Consider the following 27,881-nt stretch of genomic DNA (forward strand, 5'->3'; position numbering starts at 1 on the left):
TATTTTAAATACCCATAAAATTAGATCAATCGGCAATGGAACAGATTTTATCTGAATATTCACATTACGAGCATGGACAACAATGAATACATGACATAATATAACTGAAACTGAAAGAATAGGGCGAAGGAGTATGGACATACGTGAAGAAATTCATATGAGGTGATTCATACGATTAGCCTATTTCTATGTAAGAAAAATTTCCTGCAGAAATTGTTTTTGTGTTGTTACATTTCCTGTTACATTTTATACAAAAAAAAAGGACATTTCGTTTATTTTACTGAAGTATGGACACGGACAGATTTAAAATACAAACTCATCATCAAATTCCTGACATGTACCCTCAAGGGGTGTACAGGATATGATAGTACTACATGAAAAATTTACATCATTACAAACTTCCTATCTACAATTTTCCTCCAAATCAGTCTGTTACTTGTCAAGATTCCAACATTACCAGATAATCGTCTAAGGCACTTTGTACCATATCAATCCACCTATATCTTGGTCTTCCTCGGGGTCGTTTTCCTGCCAACCTGGCAAAGAAAACTTGTTTTGCCAATCTTTCCTCGCCCATTCTATTTAAGTGATCATACCACCTGAAATTAGCTCTGCTAACACATTCCTGGATGCTGACAATGTCAAGTTCTTTCCTAATATCCTCATTTTTAATCTGATATTGCCATTGATGCCTCTGTTCATGCCTCTAATCTTTCTCAGGACTCTCATATCTGCGTTCTCTAGTCTTTGGTCAAGTGTTTTACTTCTGACCCAGCTCTCAGATCCATAAGTTAAAACTGGTTTGAACACTGCCTTGTATACAGCTAATTTAGTGTTCCGACTAATTTCTCTCTTATTCCATATGAATTTATTCAGCTGACTTCCTACCATACCAGCTTTGTTGATTCTCTTGTCTATTTCCGTATTTAATTTACCATTTTCACTAAAAATTGTGCCTATGTAGCTGAAATGTTTTACTTGTTCCACAGGTTCTCCGTTCACAACACAGTTGACATTTTCAACGATTCTACCTATTTTCATTGTCTTTGTTTTTTTATTGCTGACCTTCATACCATATTTATTACAACAGGTATTCAATTTAGTCAGAGAATCTTGCAAACTAGTAGCGGATTTATTTAGAAATATAACATCGTCCGTATAAAGCAAAGAGCTGACATTAACATCTCCAATTCTGATATCATGTTTAATATCACTTTCCTTCATAATGTGATCCATATAGATAATGAATAACAGAGGGGATAATGTACATCCTTGTCACACACCAGATTTAACATTAAACCATCTTCCTGTACTTCCTTCAATTCTAACTGCTGACTTACAACTCAAATAGAGACTAAGTATTCTGCAGCGTATTGAAGAGCTTCTCTGTTGGCACCTTGTCATATGCCTTTTCCAGATCAACAAAATTTAAATACAGATCTTTGTTATATTTGCATAATTTCTCAACTATTTGTCGTAAAGTGAAGATCTGATCCTGACAGCCTCTATTTGACCTGAATCCAGCTTGTTCTTCACCCAGCTTTTCTTCCACAATTCTTCTCAACCCTTTCTCAAGTATACTTGCATAAATCTTGCCAGGAACACTCAGTAGGGAAATACCTCTGTAATTTTCACATTCAGTTTTATTTTCCTTTTTGTATATGGGTACTATTAGAGCTCTACTCCAATCATCAGGAATTCCTCCCTCTGTCCAGGCATTCTGAACTATGCAGTGCAGCAACTGTAAGACTTTTATACCACCATACTTCAGCATTTCTGGTCGAATATCATCTATTCCTGCTGCCTTTCCACATTTTAAGCCTTTGATGGCTTTTTCTACTTCAAGTATGTATATGACTATGCCTGTTTAGCGTTTTTTACCATCGTGCTATCAATACTTGTTTCATTTAGCAATTTTTTGAAGTAATTACTCCATACTTTAAGGATATCTTTTCTTCCGTTTTCAGGTGACCTTTATCATCTGTAACTCCTTTTACAGCACTCTTTCCTCCATTCCTAAGCTTCTTAAACAACCTCCAGAATTTTTAGCCACCTTCTTGATATTTATTTTCTATGTTCTTGCCAAAGTCCTCCCATGGCTTTTGTTTGACTAGTTTTACACAGTGTTTAGCTTTCTTACATTTCTCTCTGTATTCTCTAAGAGCACAAGCTGACTTATTTGCCAGGAACTTTGGTATGCTTTCTTCTTTTCCTTCACTGTCTCTTTAACTTCCTGTGTCCACCATGGAGTTCTGATTTTTCTATCCTTACAGACAACCTTACCACATGCCTCTCTGGCTGAATCAATCAGGGTTTTCTTCAAGACTTGCCACTGAATCTCCAAGGTTTGTTTCCTGTTCTCAAATTATTTCATTTTTTCTTCCATAATCTTAGTGTATTTTAGTTTACAGTTCACATCTGAGAGCTGCTCAATTTTATTCGCTTTAAAACTTTCTTACATGTTATTCTTTCAATATGAAATTCAATTTTATCCTGCTCAAGACTAAATAGTGATCACTGCCAATATCAAATCCTCTGTACACTCTTGTGTCCTGCACCAGGGAGAAAACTTCGCTATCAACAATGACATAGTCAATGAGACTTTTCTTATTCCTTGCCTCTTCTCTCCATGTAAAATACAAACTGTCTGTACTAAATACAGGTGTATGGTAACCTTACCCATGGTTCAAAAATAGTGTCACTTGATAGACCTTGTGATCGTGAGCTCACAGCTAAGTCATTGTTTTATTATTGATTTTATAATATGTTGATAATTACTGGTTGCAGTATTCGTGTGTATGAGTGTTGTTGAGTGTTTATTTGTGATATATTTATACCATATACGATAGATAAACTGTGTTCTTCATGGTGCTCATGCAAACAAGAAAAATGGCAGACATCATTGTGCAGGAAGTTTGACATGGGGGAGTTTCTAAAATGTAGTGTGTGCGTGCCCACACTATGTATTCATTGCTAATAGAAAATGGATTATGATAGAGTATCTGTGAGAGGAGGGGAAGGGGAGTCATAGATGGTTTACAAGCCAGAAATGTGTTTTTGGAATTTAGCAGAATTTAGTACTGAAAGCCGCTAAGCCAAAAGTATTGAAATAGAATGGAGTTCCAGGTTTCAATGATGGTGAAAGAAATGGGAGAGTATAAATGAGGTGATTGAAAGTAGTTGTGAGATAGCATATGCAAAATTGGTGGAAATTCAGACCAGCATAGAAGAACTGAATGAAGAAATAGCTCACTTATATATCCTTCACTGGACAAAGCATGAGAATCAAAGGCTGCAGAAACAGCAAGAGAGTAGCCGAACTGAGAAAAGCAAGTGGTCTGACGGTTCCCTCCCCCCATAAAATGTAAAAATAAATCAGAGAAAGAGTACATTCATTGATAATGGGGATGGGTACTTCACAAACGCACAAAATCTTGTTTGCTGGGTGCAAAAATTAATAATTTCAGTAATGCTGTTAGCATGCAGGAACGGAAGGTGAAAGAATTTTGGCTGGAACCAGTGACCTGAAAGGTGAGAAGTTTTGTTTGATGGAAGATGTGAAAGAGTTATTGCAAGAAACCAAAAAGAAGAGCGAGAAGTTTGTAAATCTGCTGCCAGGCTATGCTATAGGTGAACTGAGAAGGTTGGTGATGATGATGGCTAACGAATCAATATGCAGGTGTTGGATCCTACTTTCTACTCTGATGTATATTCTAGATGTTGACTGACTCCACATTCGAACACAGAGAAAATTTATTTTTAACTGTGCCACTCTGTGTTCTAAGTTGCATAAACAATGTTGTGAAATCAACCACCAGCTAGCACAATATTCTTATCAACTTAATTCAGGCCGAAATTCTCCTTATTGTGTATAGGGTTCCGGCTAAGATTCGGACTATTTTAATGAGCGGGTCAATGAAAGAAATCAAGCAAACACAAATAAAAATATTTAATGCTTTAACACATAAATTTACATTAAAACAAGGATTCCTAGTAGGGATAATACAATTAAGAATGAACAAGTTCTCATTAAGACATGAGTAATTTACTCAGCTGAGTATATCATTTATGATTAGAGTTTATGCATATATATTCCACTCTTCCTGTTATCAAAGATTCCAAACACTATTTCACTCTGAACAAAGTTATCATTCAATGTACTTAAATATTGACTCATTTTAACTATTTAGAACAATCACAAAGGACAAGTCATCAGACATTCTTTCTGCAACTTTAAAGTTTATCCATCTATCACAATAGTTCTCAGAAAGTTCAGTCTCAATTTTACATTGCGTTCTCACGTAACAAGCTTCACTATATCACACATTCAATCTTGACTGTTAATTTCAGCAATATGAACTATATCATGTTCGCCAGAAACAAACTTTGCTATTTCACACGAAGCATAGAAAAGATATCCTTACCGGTATAAACAGTATAGCTTCCTCATTATCGAGAATCTTAGAAACATTCCTCATCATCATCATCATCAAATTCCTGCCATGAATTTGATGATGAGGTGTACAGGATATGATAGTACTATATGAAAAATTTACATCATTACTAACTTCCTATTTACAATTTTCCTCCAAATCAGTCTGTTACTTGTCAAGACACGAATATTATCAGATGTTATATTTCTGTCATCTAAGGCACTTTGTACCGTATCAATCCACCTATATCTTGCTCTTCCTCTGGGCCGTTTTCCTGGCAGAGAACACTTGTTTTGCTAATCTTTCCTCGCCCATTCTGTTTAAGTGACCTGAGATTAGCTCTGCTAACGCATTCCTGGATGCTGACAATGTCAAGTTCTTTCCTAATATCCTCGTTTTTAATATCATATTGCCATTAATGCCATCTGTTCACACCTCTAATCTTTCTCAGGACTCTCACACCTGCGATATCTCGTCTTTGGTCAAGTGTTTTACTTCTGACCCAGCTCTCAGATCCATAAGTTAAAACTGGTTTGAACACTCGCTTGTGTATAGCTAATTTAGTGTTCCGAATAATTTCTCTCTTATTTCATATGAATTTATTCAATTGACTTCCCATGATACCAGCTTTGCTGATTCTGTTGTCTATTTCTATATTTAATTTACCATCTTCAGTAAAAATTGTGCCTAAATAACTGAAATGTTTTACTTGTTCCACAGATTCTCCATTCACAACACAGTTGACATTTTCAATGATTCTGCCTATTTTCATTGTCTTTGTCTTTTTATTGCTGACCTACATACCATATCTATTACAACAGTTACTCAATTTAGTTTGGGAATCTTGCAGACTTGTAATGGATTTATTTAGAAGTATAACATCGTCTGCATAAAGCAAAGAGCTGACATTAACATCTCCAATTTTGATATCATGTTTAATACTGTTAATAATTGGTGGATTTTTATATAGATAAGGATATTCATAGATATTATCTTATGTTTAATCCTACTATAGAGAATGATCTCTGTTTCTAACAATTATTTTTTTATTTCCGAATGTGCCTATAATTTATTATGTGCACAAGGGTTCACTCCAATTGGTGCATTGACCTTAACTCTTTCTTTCAGAATCCAAATAATCACTGACTCAAGACCAAAATACAAAATAAACACATCTAATAAAACTAAAACAATATATATACACTTCAAACAATATTACATAACTATAACTACAAATTAATTGGATCCAAGGCCTTTTAAAAATAAACTTACACTTAAGACTAGACTAAACAAAGTTTGCACAATCACAAAATGTTCATAGCCAGTTTCTCTCTCTGTCTAGGCCCTTTTCCGAAGATATATAACTTTATTCTTCATTTTCACAGGATCCTTTTTCATCACTCATGTAGCACACACAAAAAATCTTCCTGACTTAATTCTGTCTCTTTTTAGCAGAAATAAAAGTCAGATCAGGCGTCCTTAATACCGATGAAACTTCTTAATCAAAATTTTCTCAAACATTCCTTTAGAACGTAAATAGCAAATTCTTCTTTTATTCACTATAATTAATGACAGTCTTAACTTTTCCACTTTAAAAAAACTTAGTTCTACGATTTCCTTTTGGAATCTACTATAAATCTTCCAATTAGTGTTTCCTCCAATAATCCTTTTAAAACGATCCATAGCAATATTTCCCTTTTATTTATCCGCATTAAAACTTAATAGTTCCACGATTCCTTTTTCGTAATATACTATTAATTTTCTTCCTACTGTCACAATAAAACTTAAGTTCCTCTGAACCTAAAAAATCCGCCTGCCTGTATTCTAAATTCCTTCCGAACACCCTTGTTTACAGGCATTACTCAGATACCGGATGCTTTCTTGTCAGCTGTCAATCACTCATCAAACTTCTCTGCGAGCATGCGCACTCCTTGGCAAGCGAGAAACTAAGTACTGTATAATGGCTGACACGTTGTCTCCATTAGCGACAAGAGAATGTCCTCATAAAACACAAAACTTAATATTTCAAACCATAATAAATTTGTTTAAAGTAACACAACTAATCAAATTCGGTAAGTGCATTAAATTTTTAACTGTTTTACATATCACTTTTAACAAAACAATTTCCATAATGGGCACAACACAAGTGCCGACAATGCGTGTTATGAAATTAAAACTAATAAACATACTAACATAAACAATACGTAAAAATATTCAGAATTTTAATTAATGATTAATTTTTACAATACCACTTTCCTTCATAATGTGATCCATATAGATAATAAATAAGAGAGGGGATAATGTACATCCTTGTCTCACACCAGATTTAACATTAAACCATCTTCCTGTACTTCCTTCAATTCTAACTGCTGACTCAAATAAAGACCAAGTATTGCTTGATATAATGCCCCCACTGACACCTTACAACTGTAGCATATTGAATTGCTTCTCTCTTGGCACCTTGTCATATGCCTTTTCCAAATCGACAAAACTTAAATACAGATCTTTGTTATTTTCCCATGATTTCTCCACTATTTGTCATAAAGTGAAGATCTGATCCTGATAGCCTCTATTTGACCTGAATCCAGCTTATTCTTCACCAAGCTTTTCTTCTACAATTCTTCTCAACTGTTTCTCAAGTATATAATTGCATATATCTTACCAGGAACACTCAGTAGGGAAATATGTCTTTAATTTTGACATCCAGTTTTATTTCACTATTTATATATGGAAATAAAATCCGTATATAAATCCATATTTATATATGGATACTCAATATGGCTTTACTCAATCATTGGGAATTCGTCCCTCTGTCCATGCTTTCTGAACTATGCAGTGCATCCACTGTAAGACTTTTATACCACCATACTTCAGCATTTCTGGTCGAATATCATCTACTCCTGCTACCTTTCCACATTTCAAGCCTTTGATAGCTTCAAGTATGTATATGTATTCCTGACTGCATGCCTCCTCAGTGTTTTTTAGCACTGTGCTGTCATCACTGTCATTTAGCAGTTTTTCAAAGTAATTACTCCATACCTCAAAGATATCTTTTTCTCCCGTTTTCATGTCACCTTTATTATCTCTAACTCCTTTAGAGTACTCTTTCCTCCATTCCTAAGCTTCTTCAACAACCTCCAGAATATTTTGCCACCTTCTTGATATTTATTTTCTATGTTCTTGCCAAAGTCCTCTCATGACTTTTGTTTGGCTTGTTTTACACCCTGTTTAGCTTTCTTACATTTGTCTCTGTATTCTCTAAGAGCACAAGCTGACTTATTTGCCAGGAACTTTTGATAGGCTTTCTTCTTTTCCTTCACTGCCTCTTTAACTTCCTGTGTCCACCATGGAGTTCTAATTTTTCTATCCTTGCAGACAACTTCATCACATACCTCTAGCTGAATCAATCAAGGTTTTCTTCAAGGCTTGCCACTGAATCTCCAAGGTTTGATTCCTGTTCTCAAACTCTCATTTTTTCTTCAATTATCTTTGTGTATTTTAGTTTACAGTTCACATCTGAGAGCTGCTCAACTTTAATTCGCTTTAAAACTTTCTTACATGTTATTCTTTTCAATATGAAATTCAATTTTATCCTGCTCAAGACTAAATATTGATCACTTCCAATTTCAAATCCTCTGTACACTCTTGTGTCCTGCACTAGGGAGAAAACAACACTATCAACAATAACATAGTCAATGAGACTTTTTATTCCTTGCCTCTTCTCTCCATGCGAATTTGTGCCCATTTTTATGTTGGAACATGATGTTAGTAATAACCAGTCCTGAGCAGAAATCCAACAGATATTTGCCATTATTATTAGCTTTGTTATTTTCTCCAAATTTTCGCAAAATATTTTTGTATGACTGACAATTATTTCCTACTCTGCTATTTAGATCCCCAACAAGAACCAATTTTTCATTGTGTCAGTTTCTTTTTCTTAAGTCTCAATAAATTCCTCCGCTTCTACCTTAGTAGAAACCTTCTGTGGGACCATAGGCACAAATAAGTCTCATTGTCCAGTTCCCCATTCTCATATTTGCCCACATTACTCTACTTGAGACTGCTTGCCATTCTAGAAGATTAGCCTCGTATTTTGTGTTGAATACTATGGCTACTCCTTCTTTTCCTTGATTGTCATTGCCTGAATATAACATTTTGTATTTATTGCTCAGAAAGATCTCACCAGTTTTTGTCTTTTTTTCTTTCAGTCACTCCTATTATGTCAATCTGGTACTTATCTCATTTCTCAGCTAGCTCCATTTCTTTGCCATTCGGGCTTCTTATATTGATAGTACCGATCTTTAACACTCTGGTGATGTTGAGTTGGGGTGTGTTTTCATATTTGTTGCAGTAGCTGAATTTTCGCTGTTCACCTTGGTTCCCTGGCGAAAACAACTGGGGCCTTGTGTAACCTTGCGACGCCCCAGCCGGCATGAAATTTTGTCATGTTGTACCATCATTTTTTATTTTGGTTTAAGCAATAAGAATACAATTTGGTCGGCTAAATCCCAAATTGCCAGCCCATCCTCGTTCGTTCAGTATCCAAGTAGATACCCTACAGGGTGCACCATGAGAAGGTGAGGATTGGACCTTAGGTCAGTAGTCCTGGTCGGTTCTCTACATTCCTTTAAAGGCTATGTGGAGGTCTCCTTTCAGTTATACAGCTTTGACCCTTAAGGGTCAAACATTCCTTGGTTCTTGAATACTTTCACTTTGAGAGCGCACAAATATTATAGAATCCTTGGTTTCAGTAACTGATTAGTTAACTGGAGAATTTATCTTCTTGCTCATAATTGTCTAATTTTCAATATTTCTTACTCATTCTTATTGTCCTTTCGTCCAATGCTATCCTTCTGCAAGGCGATAGGAATTTATAAAAGAATAAGAACTCGAAGAAAGACGAGTCAAAATACAGAGCTGTTCCCCGTCCTTCCTACTTCGTTCAACCTCAGGTTATTTCTCCTCCCTCTCTTTCTACTCTTTTACTTCTTTTTCATGTACTACTTATGACATCCTACTCTCCTATCCTGCCAAAATCTGGTTCTAACTGGTTTTATTGATACCAAACTGGCTTCTTGCATACTGTAGAGTAAGTCGCTGTACAGTATGTGCTGGCTAAAAATAACATAATTTCTCACAAAAACCAATCAAGTCTTATTTTGAAGAATTTCTTGGATACATTACATTTTTACTAATAACATAAAAAGATTGCATAATTTACAAATTTTATCTCTGTATCAGTAACATTAATCTCATAATATACAAGTTATATTTCATACATAGTACTCCATATAAAAATAATAAATGAACAAATAAATATTAATAAACATAACTTGAAAGAAATCATGAATAGCATACTATTAACAAGAAATTGTTAGTCTGATGAGCAAATATGGCTTAGGGAATGGCAGATTATGTTGGACTCTGAATGAAGTATTAATAATTTCTAATTCTCCTCATTCAGAATCCAACAAAGGTTTACTCTTCTTCTGAAAAATTTTTCTTTAAAGAAAAATTTTTTACACAGGTCACTCCTGCAGAGGATTCAGACTTCTTATTCTTTTCTATAGGTCTCAGATTATATCTCGTCTGGACCAAACTTGATTCCTTATTATGATTTGTACATTTATTCTCATCTACTCGTTCATTTGAATCTTTATTACCCTTATTATTGAAGTCAGCATGTGTTCTATACCTGTAGTGTGGGAAAATCTCCTCAGAATAAAATTCTTGTTCTCGGTTGTTTTGTACTATTTGTGTCCTTTCTGCAATTACTCATTCTATGATAATTCTTTCTTTTTCCCCACATTGTCTCCATCCTATAGAAAAATTATATGGTCAGGCCCGTTTCTTCTTTCCCTTTCTCTTCTTGTTTTATTTGATCTAGTATGTAGACTAGTTGCTTTGGCAAAGTTATTCCAATTTTTAGTTGGTCTGCAGTGTTAACTTTTATTTCAGGTTTGGATAATGCTATGTGTTGAGATGAGCTTCAGGCTGATTCAGTTTATCAGAGTCTGCACTACTATTGTGCTCAATCAGCTTTTCTGTATGAGATTGTACTTTACTTGGAGGTTGTACTTCATTTGATTTACTAAACCTTTCTGTCAGTCGCTTCCTTCCAATATGAGCAGGCATATTGTCGTTTCTAACACTTCTTCTATTCATCAGGGATATTTCACTCTTAGAAAAATCACATGAAAAATGATACTTTTCCATAAAGTTAGTTCCTAAGATGATGTGAGAATCTGAGTTAGATGTTGAAGGAATAACGAGTAAATCCTGCCAGACATACAGTCTAAAATTTGGCAGATAAATTCTTGCACGAACTTTTTCATATGCTACAAAGTTAGAGTGTGAGAGAGTAGTAATTCTCGCTGGTTTCCTTAATTGAGCAAATGTCCTTCCACAATCTATGCTTTATGTGTAAGAAGTAATCTCTACTAATAGTTGAAGCATTACAGCCTATGTCTAACAGAATATTACACTGAAATCCTTGGATATTTCCTCTAATCTTCATTATTGCCTCATTTAATTTAAAGGAGTTTTGATAATTACTGCACTTTCTGCGAGGAATATGCCCAAAATTTGAATCCCATCTGTTGTTTGAGCATGTTCCCCTAACATAGGAACAATTTCTGGCAATATACCCAGTTGTAGCATTTCAACACTTGGGAGCATCTCTGTGGTTTGAGAGGTATTCTCTTTTTGCCTGAGGTTGAGAGGCAATGGGCATCTGTTGATTGATACCCTCTAATCCTTGCATCACCTTATCCAGATTTGCTAATATAGGCCGATTTTGTTTTTGTACCTTCTTTTCTATTATCTCGTTGATCCTATCTGTTGTGGGGTTATGGTTCTCTTGAGAATTTAAAGTGACAGCTGCCAGTTGTTTCACTACTTCATCAAGACGATCTATCACTAGTTGCTGCAATCTCTTTACCTCATGGTGAACTAGGGTTTGTACTTCCTCCATTAATCTCTTGTTGGATTGATCTTCACTCTCAGATATGTGATTAAGATTTATGGAATTTTCCCCAATACTTTTTTCTTTCCTTTTTCTTTTTTGTTCTCTTTTCCAATTTCAATTAGGTTTAGGGAACAATCAGCCCTTTCTATGATATTCACATGGCCTACATTGGATGAGGGACAAAAGTCTCCTATCATTTGCTCTCTTTCCTTCACAGCTTTAAGACATTCCTCCAATGTGGTAATTCTCTTCTTGTAGGCTGTCTCTCTTAATTCTGGTCTAACGCCTTGGCGAAATTGTTGAAATACAGCCCAATCTAAATGAGGTTCAGCATGATAAGGAAACAAAATCATATTATGAGAAGAAATTAGCTGAACAGGCGAAACAATCCCAAAGAAGTTTTTCGTTATGTGGGAAGTCGGAGGACTGTGGAAGGATAACTTTAATGATTGCCGATGGTTGAGCTAACAGAGGCAGTTGAAATTGTTGATCTACCGAGTGATCATTTTGCACAGTTATATCATCCAAGTGGGGGATATTATTATGACACAGGTAACAGGGAGTGATGTGAGAACAGAGTTTGAAGAATTGAAAGTCTTAGTATATTGCAGAATCTGAATGCAAATACAGCTGTGTGATTGGATGGGATATCGGCTTCCATTTTACGAGATTGTGCAGGCAAACTGGTTATACCTTTTGAATATGCTATTTAATTTAAGTCCCAGCTTAGCTTAGTTCTCAAGAAAGTGGAAGGAGGGCAAAATAATTTTGCATTATGCAGGATCTAAGTCTGTGCTAACAAATTAGACCAATCGATATCTTAGAGGGTGGTAAAAGCATTGGAAAAGTAGGTTAAAAAGAAAATTCAGAATGAGTAGATAAGAATATGATACTCAGTGAGGTGCAGCATGGCTTTGTGATGGGTCAGTCATGCCTTAGTCATCTATTAACTTTTTATAATATGGTTACAGCTGAATTGGATATAGGGAATGGCTATATGGTTATACTGCTGGATTTTTTAAACTCATTTGACATGGTTCCACAAGGAACTCTATAATGCAAACTGAAACAAATGGGGATGGATATGGATAAAATGGTAGCTGATGGGCAGATATCAAAAATTATTATATGGTGGAGCAGAAGACAGGTGACTAGTGGTGTTTAGACCACTGCTGTTTAATTTATACATAAATGATAAAGGAAATAATTTGAAGGAAGATATTTAGTTGTTTGCTGATGATGCAAAGTTGGTGGGGTAATAGTTAGGTGGGGTAATCAGCAAGAGAAATTGCAGGATGATTTAAATAAGCTGACAGTATCAGCAAAACATAATTGATGTTGATTTAATGTGGAAAAGTGTAAAATTATGTGTTTTGGGATACAAAGATTACAAGCTGTGTACCACAACTGGGGAAATGTGTTCCTGGAAATTTATTGGAATGGAATGGAATGAAATTGGACTGGATGAAACACTTCTCGAAAATAAGTCCATTTGATAGATCGAAATTGTATTTATTTTAAGTTTTGAAATTTTGTTTTGGTGATTTATTTATAAAAAATATGTAAACATAGATTAACAAATGTGAAATCACTAGAAGCCAGTGATCTTGGGGTAGTTAAAAATAGAGAGCTGAAGTTTAGAGGGCATATTGCTTATGTAGCCAGGGTTGCTTACAGGATTATTCGGTTATTCAAGAATACACTAACAAGCAAAGATAAGGAAGTTATCATTCCTATTTATAAAACCTTGAAACTATGACATCTGGATTACTATGCTCAGGTCTGGTCACCTGGGTTTCTTGTGGATAAGGATGTGGTGGAGAGGATCCAGAGGTGAATGACCAAGATTGTAATTGGTCTGGAATGCTCCCTCTGAAGATATACTGAAGAGTTTCAGATTGCAAAAGTTGGTTAATATGCAAAAAAAGGAGGAATTTGATAGAAACATTTAAGTTACTCAAAGAATTTTATAGGATTGATGCAAGGGAAATGTTTCAACACTTGGCTAGTTTGGACAGAACAAGAGGTCATCCCAGGAAGTTGGGTAAGTGTGGTTAGCAAGGACAATGAGGGCTAGATTTTTTGCTTGAAGACTGGGTGAATGGATGGAATTGGTTGTTGTGAGTGGTTTTTCTGTTAATGGTTTCAAGGAAAGGTATAATAGGTATTGTGTCGATAGTTTGGGTCTCCCATAACAGTCTTGGGTCTCCATGGAGGTGCCTGTGTAATAATATAAACGACTGGCTGGGCTTGAACTGTGCACAGAACAACTCATGAGAGAAACAGATGGAGATGACACTTGACATGGCATGCATGATAGCAATTGTATGAATAATGGCTCTCTCATAATGAGTTTGGTCTCCATGGAATACTTGTATAATAATATATAAGAAACTATTTTTTGAGGAATACAGCATTATCTTCAGCACTATCTTTTGATTTGTGAACCTTAAATATCTTTTGATTGTTTTCAGAATAAATACATGTGAACTTGTGGCCCTTGTATGTGTTAAATCTGCTTGTAGTAATGTTACATGAAGATTGGATGTTGAGGATGTTTTGATGTGTTAAATTTAGTTATTTAAAATGTAACATACTCACATACTGAATACCTATTATAAAGTAATATATTATTGATAATGTTTTTATATTGCTTTGAAGATATAAGGAATCGTGAGTCATTAAGAAATTGGGGCACTAATGTAGTAGTTTTTAATGCCTTTGATTTTATAAGATTTAAATAAATGGGGAGGGGGGGGGGGCTGTAAGTTAATACAGTTCAGTAGAATATAAATACTGTGTACCTTCATGGTGCTATCTCAATAACAAGATCTCTCGGTTCATATCTGGATTTAAAGTGAGGTTTATATATATAGGGTGTTGCAAAAAGGATTACAACTTTGAATGACAGTAGAAGGTTAATAGTGATAGATGAACAATTTTTATTACCGTGCAAATGTAGTGTAACACCTGAAGTTACAACACAGTTAAAGTTCGATATGACTGCCTCCAGTAATTCTGCAGATGTCCCATCTAATAAATTTCCTGCGACACTTGGCAGAGCATATCTGACATAACTTCAATCTTTTGCAAAGCCCCACAAGAAAAAATCTAATGATGTAAGGTGGGGGGGGTGAGTGCAGTGGGCATGTTAGACACCCCCCCCTCTATCTTCCATTTGCCTGGAAAACGGATGTTGAGGTACGACCTTATGTCTGTCAGGTAATCAAGAGGTTCTCTATCTTCCTGGAAATATAAGCATCAGTCATGGTCATCATTGTCTAATTGTGGTATTAGCTACCCTTGTAGCATGTCGAGATACACCACCAGTAACGGTAGACTGAAAAAAAGGTCCATGCACTTTCTTCTTGCTTATGTTGCAAAAAACATTAGCCTCAAACATGTTCTATGATGGCGTGTAGGTTTTCACTTCCCCAAATTATGCAATTAGTGTTTATTCACTCGCACGTGAAAAGTGCACTTGTGACTGAAAACAATGGTGTCCAAAAAGTCCTCATTTTGTTCTATCCTACTGATCGTTTCCATACAGAAATCATGGCACATCTCATTGTCTTTCTTCAAATATTATATGAGGGTAAATTTGTAAGGTCTTTAATGTAGGCAGTATCATAAAACATGCCACATAGTCGCATGTGGAATTCCAATTTTACGAGATGCCTCTCTAGTTGACCTTCCCGGGCTTATGTGGACACTTTCCCGAACTTCTTCCACAACAGCATTGGCAGCACACGGCTTTCCCGTTGGATAACGCACAGAACAGCATGTTTTCACAAGTCTCTTGCTACATGTAGATTGTGCACCTACTAGGAGGTTCTTTGCTGTATTGTGTGCTGAAATTCCTCTGAACATGTGTTGCATACTTTGTTTTCTCAAACCAAAACACAAAGTGCTCACCCTGCACCATTGAAATGGCATTTTTAAATAGTGTGACTTATCACACCATTTAGTGTTATCATTAAGTAATAAATTTATGTGAACCAAAAATTGATGTGTTTCAATACATTATGAACTAGCTCAGCTTTTGTATATCTTCCGAGTTATTCTCTATTCTCCTGCAAAATTGTATACAGCCTTTTGAAATGCCCTGTAAATAAAATCCTTAGCCTATCATTTATACTAATGTAGTGTTTTGAGCCTTTTCTGTCACAGGCATAGCTTTATAGGTTTTGTTGCTTCACTGTTCATGAAATAGTGCATTCATAATGTCCATCTCGCATTCTTCAGGTTATGGAATGCTCTCACTGAATATATATATATATATATATATATATATATTGTAAAATAGAGTTGAATGAGTTAAACCGAGAGTTAGGTAAAAAAAGGGGGTTTAATAGTAAAACACGACTAGTTTCAGCTTATAACAGCCTTCATCAGGTGACATTATAAAAGAAAAGAAAAAACACTAAACACTGAAGGTTAAAAAAACTATGAACAACATAGAGAGTCTCTATACATAATTAGCATGAAACTTTGTAGTTGTATTTAAAGCTGTTCTTTCATTTGTTGCATTGTTGGGAGAGTGTGTGCTTGCAGCACTCTCCCAACAATGCAACATGTAATCATGAATGCCAGTACATGATTACAGCTGAATGACTATCTGGGAGGTTGTAGCTCAAGTTATTATTTAGATGTTCAAGGTTGAGGATGATTTCCCTAGATTCTACGATTTTTTTTCTCCGATTCATCATGGCAACGAAAGATGTTAGTAGATCTGTCCTAGCGGACTGTAGGACTTGGTTCATCATTAGGATCAGCTGAGAAAAGGATATGGCTTGATAAGGCACTGTCTCGCTGTCTCTTGTAAGCAATGTCCGTCATGTATTCCTCCATACGTAATTCAATAGATTTGTCCGTCTGGCCAAAATAAGGAATATCACAATCACACCATATTTTGTACACACCAGGATATTTAAGGTGATGATGACAAGGTTTTGGGTGGCCTATTAAGGAGCGGATTTTTTTGAAGTGGAGTGAACAAAGTTCTGATATTGTATTTTCTTAGAACCTTGGCTAATTTTTGTGAAACTGAACTTATGTAAGGAATAGATATATTGCCTTTAAATGTATTTATTTCTTCTGTGTGATGATAGGAGGATTAAGAAGCAATTTTTTAATAATTCTTTCAGAATATCCATTAAGCATGAAATATATATACACACATATCAGTGACATCATATGGCTTATGAAACTCCACTACAAAATTCACGTCAATTTGATTGTGTGATTCTATTTTTATCTATGTATATTTATCAAAGTTTTAAGAGTACATTGTGTGCTCATCTTATGTCCAATGCAATTAATTTTAGGATTACTTTGAATACTTTAATTTATCAATTAATATAATTATGATATGGAGAGCATAAGGATCAAATGAACAATAGCTATGTTTCAAGCACGTCGTGAGAAGCACCAAAGGGTGTTTCTCACGACGTGCTTGAAACATAGCCTTGTGGTGAGATTAGATTATCATTGGCAAACTTGAAATTTGATAAGATTTTTAAATGGGTTGACAGTGACTGAAGAGAAATGCTAAATCTGCAAAAGCTCTAGCAGAAAACTGGACATTCAATACATTGTCAACTCAAGTTCCCCATTGTAAATATGGGCAAAAAGTTATAAAATGATTTATAGAATATATATTACAAACTTGTCTATATCGGTGTCTTAAACACGCCAGTTCACACTTCATGCATGTAAAACAGATGCAACTCATGACAAATCACAATGTTCAGTTGTATTGCTTCATGCAATAACCAATTGCAGCCACTAATGACTTCTGGGTGCTATTATCTCAGTGCACACCCTACCTCTCCTTCTGGGTTGTTTAAAACTACTGGAATGCTATGAATTTGATATGCTGCGCCATCTGCATGTCTGTTTGAAGGGCCCAAAGGTGTCCATATTTGGGATGGCACACCTGGTCTATTAACACAAATGTCATACAATGTTTTCCTCTTCATGAGTATTCATAAATTGTGTTTAATTTTAGTAATCACATGAAGCCAGCAAACAATTAGGAGTCTTTAACAGGAATAAATTCAAAAATATATCAGTGAAATTGTTATTCCTTGGGTGTGCACTGCACATACTGAATATACGCCCCTTATATAAAAAGAATACTCATGGATTCATATAGTTTCATTCAGAGAGCCAACCATAAAATTTCAATAAGCAGTTTAACCCAAAATGTATTTGACTTTTTCAGTAAAAGAGATAATACCATAATGAATACAGTAGAATTCATATCCTGATTTCATATAGATCCAAAGAATGCTGCTTTTTGATCTGAATTATTATATATCTCTTCACTGAATGAAGAAACTCTGGTGTACGAAGAGGAGATATGAGAACTGTTGCACAAACTGAATAACAGTTCATCAGTAAGGACTGATAGGATATCATCATGGGTGCTAAAAGAGTGTTCATTTGAACTTGCTATTCCTTTGAGCAGGCTATATAATTTCAGTCTAAGAATAGAGAAGATTTCGCAGTAATGGAAAGAATGTATGGCGATCCCATTGCATAAGGGTGGTGCAAAGATCGATGTATCCAACTATGAACTAATCAGTATCTCGGGAGTGGCTGAAGATATTGAAAAAATTGGTTTGGGCTCTCATTCAGAAATGGGCTGGCAGTGAATCTACTTTGTAATGAACAACATGGGTTTACTAAAGAAAGCTCATTCTAGTGGCATACCACAAGAATCAGTCCTTACCCACTCTTATCTAATTTGTACATGAATAATATTGGGAAGGGTTTGACTGGCGACATACAGCTATTTGCTGATGATCCAAAGATAGGTAGGGTTATCATGAATGCTGCTGATGTGCAGTACTTGCAGAATGATTTGAATAGGCTGGAATTGTGGGCACAGGAAAATGGATGTCAGTAAATGCAAAGTTGTGTACTTCGGCGTGATTAGATATCCAATGTTGTATTATATTGGTTGGATTATGCTAGAAGAAACTGATCAGGCTGGGGATCTTGCAGTGTTAGTAGATAGGAAGTTGAAGTTCAGGGCCATGTAGCAAAGATTGCAAATACAACTCTAAAGATAATTGCAATGCGGAAACAAACTTTCACATGTAAAGCTATGGATGTCATTTTGCCTCTTTACAAGGCCTTGATATAACCTCACTTGAACTATTGGGTGCATGTCTAGTTTCCTGGTTTCCATTGTGATTCTGATACAGTGAAGAGAGTGTAAAGGACAGTGTTAAAAATTATATCAGGATTGTGGAATACTGATTATGATGACAGATTGGGAATTTGTAGACTGCAGCACTAGCTAACAGGAGAATGAAGGATGATGTGATGAGACTTACAAACTTCTTAAAGGGTCATACAGGATTTCAGTTGATGGAATTTTTCATTTTATGGAGCATGAGGGAAGGACAAGAGAGGCATCCTTGAAAGCTGCTAAGAAGGGGATGAGGGCTAGATTTTTCTCTCACAGGGTGGTGTGTGATTGGGATGGATTGCAATTGGATGTTGTGTGTATGCATGCAGTGTGAATGAATTCAAGAGTAAGTATGATAGCTGGTATGTGAAGTATACGACTCCCTTGATGAGTTGCTGACTCTCTGGAGGTCTCTGTTTATAATAATAATAATATATACACAGCATCAGTTGTGTCCCACATTTTGTCTCCTGAGAAGCTTTGATTTATTGATAAAATCAATAAATGATTGATTTTATCAATCCTGTATTGAAAAGGAATGTTGGAGAAAATGATGAATGCCAGTTCTGTGGAGCAGTGACCATGGAAGTAGTTGTAGAAAAGACAGAGCAGAAATAGCATTTCTCCTAGAAGAAATAAGTCTTATGTAGGAGGGATCATCTATATGCTGCATTGATCTCAAGAATTTTGGATATACTACCCCAAACATGTTAATGATATTCTAAAGATGGGAAGATTGGAGATTTATATAGTTAGTAATTGGGTGAATGAAAAATAGCATTTTGAGTAGAAAAGAATGCTTGGCTTTTTAGAGGCTAAGGAAACCATTATGAGGATGTCTTAATACATTTATTTCCTGTGTGCCAGAATAGAATACAAGAGCCTCGTTATTCTATTCCAGCACACAGGAAATAATTCGTAGCTCATTTAGTATAGACAAAGCCCTTTGGTCGGAAAGGCCTGCATTAAGGCCTTTCCGACCAAAGGGCTTAATGCTTAATTGAACCTTAAGGTGACAATGTTATTGTTGCCCCAATAAGGAATGATGTGGGAATAGTGTTAAAGCAGTAGTTGCAGATGATCTTGAAGCTTGGGATGCCTGAGCATTGCATAGTTTGTCAAATGAATAGGATTCATAGAGTGTACTATCACTAGCAAGGATGTGGTAATTTGTGTGTAGGCGAAAGAGGCTAGATGATAGAACAGATCCCAGAGGCACTCCTACATTGTTGGTAAAGCTTGAAAAAAAGGAACTGTCCATCATGATGAAAGAAGATAGGAAGCTAACTATTCAGTTAGAGTGAGTGGCAGGTAGGCCGAAGGATAGCAGTTTGCTTAGTAAGATTCAATGAGAAAAATGATGAAAAGGCTCTGGAAATGGCAAGAGCGATAGCACATATTTCTCCAAAAAATTCTGTAGCATGCATCCAGTGAATGATATTGTAGGCTAAGGTCATCTGTGGCTCTTGGTTGTCACAATCCATACTTCTGGTTACTGAGTGGAGAAGATTGATGTAGTGGCATTTGGTTGTTAGTTGAATGGCATATTCCTATGGGAAAGGATAGGATAGATGCATGCTTACTTCCATGCATTGGAATTAGTGCCAGCCTAGTATAGAAAATTATAAAGATGATAAAGGCCAGGTGTTATCTCTGGTCACAATGTTTGAGTACAAGTGGATGTATGAAATTTGAGTATCCCCCCCCCCACCTTCTCCTGCAATATTAGACACTGAAAGTGCAAAATTCTTCCAAAGTAATACTTCGATGTAGAATTTTGAATATGCATGCTTTTTTATTTTTATTTTTTTAGGAGTGGGGTGATAAAAAAATAACTTGCATTTAAAATTAAGCAGTTGCAGTTGTCAGTTTTTTGAAGCTTACATTAACAGTAACAGTTGCACTTCTGTTGACTAAGTGGAATTCATGAAACTTAATAGTAAGTTCAACAAATGCTTTTATTTATTATTATTATTACTATTACATGATATCTCCAGGGAGTCGAAAGACTCATCAAGGGAGGGCACCTATTCTACAACTTTGTCTCCACCAGCTATATCGATCCACAACTTCTACACCAATGCCATCTACTGTCCACCACCACCACGACTAGTATTTTGACTGGAGAGTGATACGCTAACCACTCGGCCAATCAGACCAGCTTTTTTCATAATTTTCATTGGGAAATTTGCATCAGTTTTGTGAATAATTGATGAAACGCAAAATATTTTGCAATGAAATGAAACCATCAGGTTGGTTATTCAGAGCCTAACATAATATAGTTCAGCTTACTGTATAGCTACTTTTATTAACTTATTTTATTTGACTTGCCATAGATTGTGATAGTTGAAGTTGACATGCTATATAGACATTTAAGAAAAGAATGTGGAGTCATCATAAAATGTTCTTATTTTTTAGTTTGATGAACAGTACATTGATAACTTTCATTTGAAGAGTTTTCAATATTAATTTATATTTTGTTATGTTTTCAGGTAAGTTGGCATATTCGGAATTAGATGAAAGGGCATTAGAAGCCCTAAAAGAATTTCCAGTGGAGGGTGCTCTTGCTGTTTTAGCAGAATTTATTGAAAGTAGCCTAGAACACGTTTCCAACAAAAGTGCTTATCTCTGCGGCATCATGAAAACATACAGGCAGAAAACAAAACTTGGTGCACAAGCATCTTCTGCAAAAGGACCTGATGAAGATAAAATTAAGGTAGGAGTTAACATAATAACATAGTAGTGAAAAACATTATTTCAAAAATGGTAATATGTTACTAAGAATATAACATGAATTGTAAAACTAAGTGAACACTGGGATAGAAGTGGATCTCATTTTAAAACCTGCAAGCCATGAAAGGTTTGCATGCTTTCACTTCATTTATTTTGAAGGTTTTTAAATTTGAATAAGGGATACATTTCCTTTAACTTTTCTACAAATATAAATTTTTAATTATTCTGTTTGCAGTGATCACAGCTACCTCACTGAAAAACTAAGCAAGAGTTAATGTGATGAAATTTTCACAAGCTTTTCTATTTTGCATGTTTTTTAATATAACATTTCTTTCTAATGGAGTAATTAATTTGAAAGAGTGCTAAATGAAACAAGCGGTTACAGCATGGTATAAAACACACAATCAGGAAAATAAAGGCAGATGATTTTAACAAGTTTAAATCTGTGTCATGTCATAAAAATCCTGCAAGGCAAGGATGTTAGTACAGTCATACCCCGACTTACGCGAATCCGGAGTTACGCGGTTTCATATACGTACGTATTCCCATCCTGCTTCACGCCTCACCACTAGTCGTATCTTTCTGACGCCGGCCGCATTCGCCAGTGTCGCAAATGCTGTGAACAAGCACTGACGTGTTTCGCGCGGTCTCCATTCATACACGATTTTTATAGTCCATAAACCTTGCGATTGTTTAATGTTATGTTCTTGATAAAAATTTTATCACATAAAAAATAATAATGTCGTCCAAAGGAAGCAAGTCCGATTCTTCTACAGCTAGCAAGAAAAGAAAAGCATTGACTTTGGAAACAAAACTCAACATTATTAAGAATTTTGAAGGTGAAATGAAAACTTGTGAGTTAGCAAAGAAGTTTGATCTACAGGAATCCACAGTAAGAACAATCATAAAAGAAAGGTTTACAGATTTTGGAGGACATAGATTCTAACGAGGAATGAATTGTAGCCACAAGGTAAGGAATAAAAAAATCATTAGCTTGCTATGAAGAAATTTTGCATGACATCAGACGAATCTATTAAATTTTATGAAACCATTGACATCGAAATAACTTTTTTTTTTTTATGTATGAAAAACTACAATTATGTTTGTATTTCTTAAAAAAAATACGTGTTTTTGTAAACCTTTGGTCCCATTTAACTAATATTTTATGTTTGTATGCAAAATTATACTCGAGTTACGTGCTTTTTGTTGGTCCCACTTTGGGGTATGACTGTAGTGCATGGGAGATAGTTAAGAGGCATCTAGAGGAAGCAATATTAAACTCTAAACCTAAGGTAAGCATGGTTAATCAGGTTGAAGTTAGGTGGATGAGTAATATCATTAAGCATGAGTTGCTGTGGATGGTATATAAGGAGAAAGGTGACCAGCATGGTGAGGAAGGCAAAATCAGGTTACGAGAATAATTCTAGCCATGCAGGCCAAATGAAATCGCAAAGAGTTCTTTTGTTTTCTGGCAAGTAAGAGGAAGAATAACTATGAAAGATTAACCTTAAAAGAGTGATGATGGTGATCAGGTGAGAGAAGCAGATAAAATAGTTGAGATACTGAGATTTAGGTTTATCATCCTAGTGAGGTTACTGCTGTAACATATGTGACAGACACTAATGTGGGAACAGAGGTGGATGAATTTAAAGTTCTTAGAATATTGCAGAATCTCAGTATAAATACTCTGTTGAATTAGATAGGCTATCAGCTTCAGTTATGTGAGAATGTTCAAGGGAACTGGCAGTGCCTATGCTGTTTAATTTGTCTCAGCTAGTAGTGTTTCAAGGGAGTGGAAAGAGGGCAAAATAATTACATTGCATAAGGGAGATTCTAAGACTGCAGTAGCAAATTATAGACCAATCAGTATCTCAGCAGTAGTGGCAAAAGTACTATTAAAATTAGTCAAAAGGAGAATTCAAGAATGGATGAATACAAATATGGTACTGTATGAGGGGCAACATGGCTTTAAGAGTCAGTCATGCCTTAGTAATTTACTAACTTTTTATAATAGAGTGACAATTGAGTTGGACAAAGGAAATGGCTACACGATGATTATGTTGGATTTTGCGAACACATTTGACAGAATACCCATCGAACTCTCTTAATCAAATTAGAACAAATGGGGGTGTGTAAAAATAATCATAATTTAACATTCTGAATATTTTTACGTATTGGTTATGTTAGAGGGGTACTTAAGGGTCAGAGCTGTATAACTGAGAGGAGACTTCCACATAGCCTTTAAAGGAATGAGGAGAACCGTACAAGGCTTCTGACCTAATGTCCAATCCTCACCTTCTCGTGGTGCACCCGTTGGGTATCTACTTGGATACTGAATGAACGAGGATGGGCTGGCAATTTGGGATTTAGCCGACCAAATTGTATGCTTACTAGTTAAACCAAAATAAAAAACGATGGTACGACATGACAAAATTTCATGCAGGCTGGGGTGTCGCCCGGAAGGCCCCCATTGTTTTATCCAGGGAACCAGGGCAAACAGCGAAAAGTCAGCTACTGGAACAAATCTGAAAACAAACCCCAACTCAACATCACCAGCGTTAAAGATTGGTACTATCAACATAAGAAGCCTGAATGGCAAAGAAATGGAGCTAGCTGAGGAATTAGATAAGTACCAGATGGACATAATAGGGGTGATTGAAACAAAAAAAGACAAAAACTGGTGAGATCTTTCTGAGCAATAAATACAAAATGTTATATTCAGGCAATGACAATCAAGGAAAAGAAGGAGTAGCCATAGTATTCAACACAAAATACGAGGCTAATCTTCTTGAATGGCAGTCAGTCTCAAGTAGAGTAATGTGGGCAAATATGAGAATGGGGAACTGGACAATGAGACTTATTTGGTGCCTATGGTCCAACAGAAGGTTCTACTAAGGTAGAAGTGGAGGAATCTTTTGAGGCTCTAGAGAACGCTACTGACACAATGAAAAAGGAAAAGATAGTCCTTGTTGGGGATCTAAATAGCAGAGTAAGAAGTGATTGTGAGACATACAAAAATGTTTTGAGAAATTTTGGAGAAAAGAGCAATGCTAATAATAATGGCAAATATCTGTTGGATTTCTGCTCAGGACATGGACTGGTTATTACTAACACCATGTTCCAACATAAAAATGTGCACAAATTCACATGGAGAGAAGAGGCTAGGAATAAAAAAAATTGTCTCATTGACTATGTTATTGTTGATGTGATGTTTTCTCCCTGGTGCAGGACACCAGAGTGTACAGAGGATTTGAAATTGGAAGTGATCTCTATTTACTCTTGAGCAGGATAAAATAGAATTTCATATTGAAAACAATAACATATATAAATACATAAAGATTATTGAAGAAAAAATGAAAGAGTTTGAGAACAGGAATGAAACATTAGAGATTCAGTGGCAAACTCTGAAGAAAACATTGATTGATTCTGCCAGAGAGGCATGTGGTGAGGTTGTCTGCAAGAATAATAAAATCAGAACTCCCTGGTGGACACAGGAAGTTAAAGAGGCAGTGAAAGAAAAGAAGAAAGCATATCAAAAGTTCCTGTCAAATAAGTCAGCTTGTGCTCTTAGAGAATATAGAGACAAATGCAAGAATGCTAAACACTGTGTAAAACTAGCTAAACAGAAGTCATGGGAGGACTTTGGCAAGAATATAGAAAATAAATATCAAGAAGGTGACAAAATATTCTGGAGGTTGTTGAAGAAGTTTAGGAATGGAGGAAAGAGTGTTGTAAAAGGAGTTAGAGATGATAAAGGTGACACGAAAACAGAAGAAAAAGATATCCTTGAAGTATGGAGTAATTACTTTGAAAAACTGCTAAATGAAACAAGCAGTGATGACAGCACAGTGGTAAAAAACACTGACCAGGCATGCAGTCAGGAATACATATCCATACTTGAAGTAGAAAAAGCCATCAAAGGCTTGAAATGTGGAAAGGCAGCAGGAGTAGATGATATTCGACCAGAAATGCTAAAGTATGGTGGTATAAAAGCCTTACAGGTGCTGCACTGCATCGTTCAGAAAGCCTGGACAGAGGAACGAATTCCTGATAATTGGAGTAGTGCTCTCATGGTACCCATATATAAAAAGGGCAATAAAACCGAATGTGAGAATTACAGAGTTATTTCCCTACTGAGTGTTCCTGGGAAGATCTATGCAAATATATTCGAGAAACAGTTGAGAAGAATTGCGGAAGAAAAGCTGGGTGAAGAACAAGCTGGATTCAGGCCAAATAGAGGCTGTCAGGATCAGATCTTCACTTTACGACAAATAGTCGAGAAAGCATGGGAATATAACAAAGATATGGATTTAAGTTTTGTCGATTTGGAAAAGGCATATGACAAGGTGCCAACAAAGAAGCTATTCAATACGCTGTAGTTATATGGTGTCAATGGGGCATTATATCAAGCAATATTTAGTCTTTATTTGAGTTGTAAGTCAGCAGTTAGAATTGAAGGAAGTACAGGAAGATGGTTTAATGTTAAATCTGGTGTGAGACAAGGATGTACATTATCCCCTCTGTTATTCATTATCTATATGGATCACATTATGATGGAAAGTGGTATTAAACATGATATCAAAATTTTAGATGTTAATGTCAGCTCTTTGCTTTATGCGGATGTTATACTTCTAAATAAATCTGCTACAAGTCTGCAAGATTCTCTGACTAAATTGAATAGTTGTTGTAATAGACATGGTATGAAGGTCAGCAATAAAAAGACAAAGACAATGAAAATAGGCAGAATCATTGAAAATATCAACTGTGTTGTGAATGGAGAACCTGTGGAATAAGTAAAACATTTCAGTTATTTAGGTACGATTTTTACTGAAGATGGTAAATTAAATATAGAAATAGACAACAGAATCAGCAAAGCTGGTATGGTGGGTCAAATGAATAAATTCATATGGAATAAGAGAGAAATTAGTTAGTTGGAACACTAAATTAGCTGTATACAATACAGTGTTCAAACCAGTTTTAACTTATGGATCTGAGAGGTGGGTCAGAAGTAAAAGACTTGACCAAAGACTAGAGAACACAGATATGAGAGTCCTGAGAAAGATTAGAGGCATAAACAGATGGCATCAATGGCAATATCAGATTAAAAATGAGGATATTAGGAAAGAACTTGACATTGTCAGCATCCAGGAATGTGTTAGCAGAGCTAATCTCAGGTGGCATGGTCACTTAAATAGAATGGGAGAGAAAAGATTAGCAAAACAAATGTTCTCTGCCAGGTTGGCAGCATAACGACCCAGAGGAAGACCAAGATATATAGGTGGATTGATACGGTACAAAGTGCCTTAGACGATAGAAATATAAGATCTGATAATGTTGGAGTCTTGACAAGTAACAGACTGATTTGGAGGAAAATTGTAGATAGGAAGTTAGTAATGATGTAATTTTTTCATGTAGTACTATCGTATCCTGTACACACCTTGAGGGTATATGGCAGGAATTTGATTGATGATGAGTAATGTTCGAGAAAACTTTGATTAGGAAGTTGGATCTAAGAGACGGAATTGAGTCAGGAAGATTTAATGTGTACTACATGAGTGATAAAAAAAGGATCCTGTAAAAATGAAGAATAACGTCATATATTTTCAGAAAAGGGAGGCCTTCACAGAGAGAGAAACTGACTATGTACATTTTGTCATTGTGCAAACAAAGTGTTTAGTCTAGTCTTAGTGTAAGTTTATTTTTAAAAGGCCTTGGATCCAATTAATTTTGTAATTAGTTATGTAATATTTGTTTGAAGTGTATATATATATATATATATATATATTGTTTTTGTTGTGTTTATTTTGTATTTTGGTCTTGAGTCAGTGATTTTGGATTCTGAAAGAGTTAAGATCATTGCACCAATTGGAGTGATCCCTTGTGCATATAATAATGTATAAATACACTCGAAATTTAAAAAAACTAATTGTTAGAAACAGAGATTATCTCTATGGTAGGATCAGTAATATGATAATATCTGTGAATAGTTTATATATAAAAATCCACCAATTATTAACAATGGTACAGTCAACTACAGGATTGGTTATGACTTAACTTTATTTTTAGAATCCAGAAAGTAAATCTTGACTCAAGTAAAATGGCTACAGGATATAGCAATTTTAGTTGTGAAGTTTCTTTAATTAAAGATGAGGAATTTTTTAGGTTAATTAATTCAACTTTAGTAATACATTCTTTCTCAGGAGATAGTAGTAAAAGTGTAGAAACATTTTTTTAAATATGCAGAAAAAATTAGAGATATAGGAAAATGGTCAGATTTTCATTTGTTGATTATACTTCGATTATACAACGATTCGATTATACTATGATTATACAACATGACAAAATTTCATGCCGGCTGGGGCGTCGCCCGGTTAAACAAGGCCCCCGTTGTTTTCGCCAGGGAACCAGGGCGAATAGCGAAAAGTCAGCTACTGGAACAAATCTGAAAACAAACCCCAACTCAACATCACCAGAGTTAAAGATCGGTACTATCAACGTAAGAAGCCTGAATGGCAAAGAAATGGAGCTAGCTGAGGAATTAGATAAG

General features: G+C 35.5%; 1 protein-coding gene across 5 annotated transcripts in view; it reads left to right on the forward strand.

The window, feature by feature from the left end:
• LOC150096442 (heterogeneous nuclear ribonucleoprotein R-like) overlaps positions 1-27,881 on the forward strand; it is a 230,302-nt gene that overhangs the window by 36,840 nt on the left and 165,581 nt on the right. For all 5 annotated transcript variants that reach the window (XM_090409476.1, XM_090409475.1, XM_090409478.1 and 2 more), the window contains exon 3: positions 21,094-21,317. In XM_090409476.1, the coding sequence (XP_090265602.1) occupies positions 21,094-21,317 (224 nt within the window). The remainder of the gene's footprint in view (positions 1-21,093; positions 21,318-27,881) is intronic.

This window comes from Typopeltis vanoorti, chromosome 19, assembly GCF_054136105.1.
Source record: "Typopeltis vanoorti isolate ZY-2024b chromosome 19, IOZ_Tvanoo_1.0, whole genome shotgun sequence".
NCBI lineage: Eukaryota > Metazoa > Arthropoda > Arachnida > Uropygi > Thelyphonidae > Typopeltis > Typopeltis vanoorti.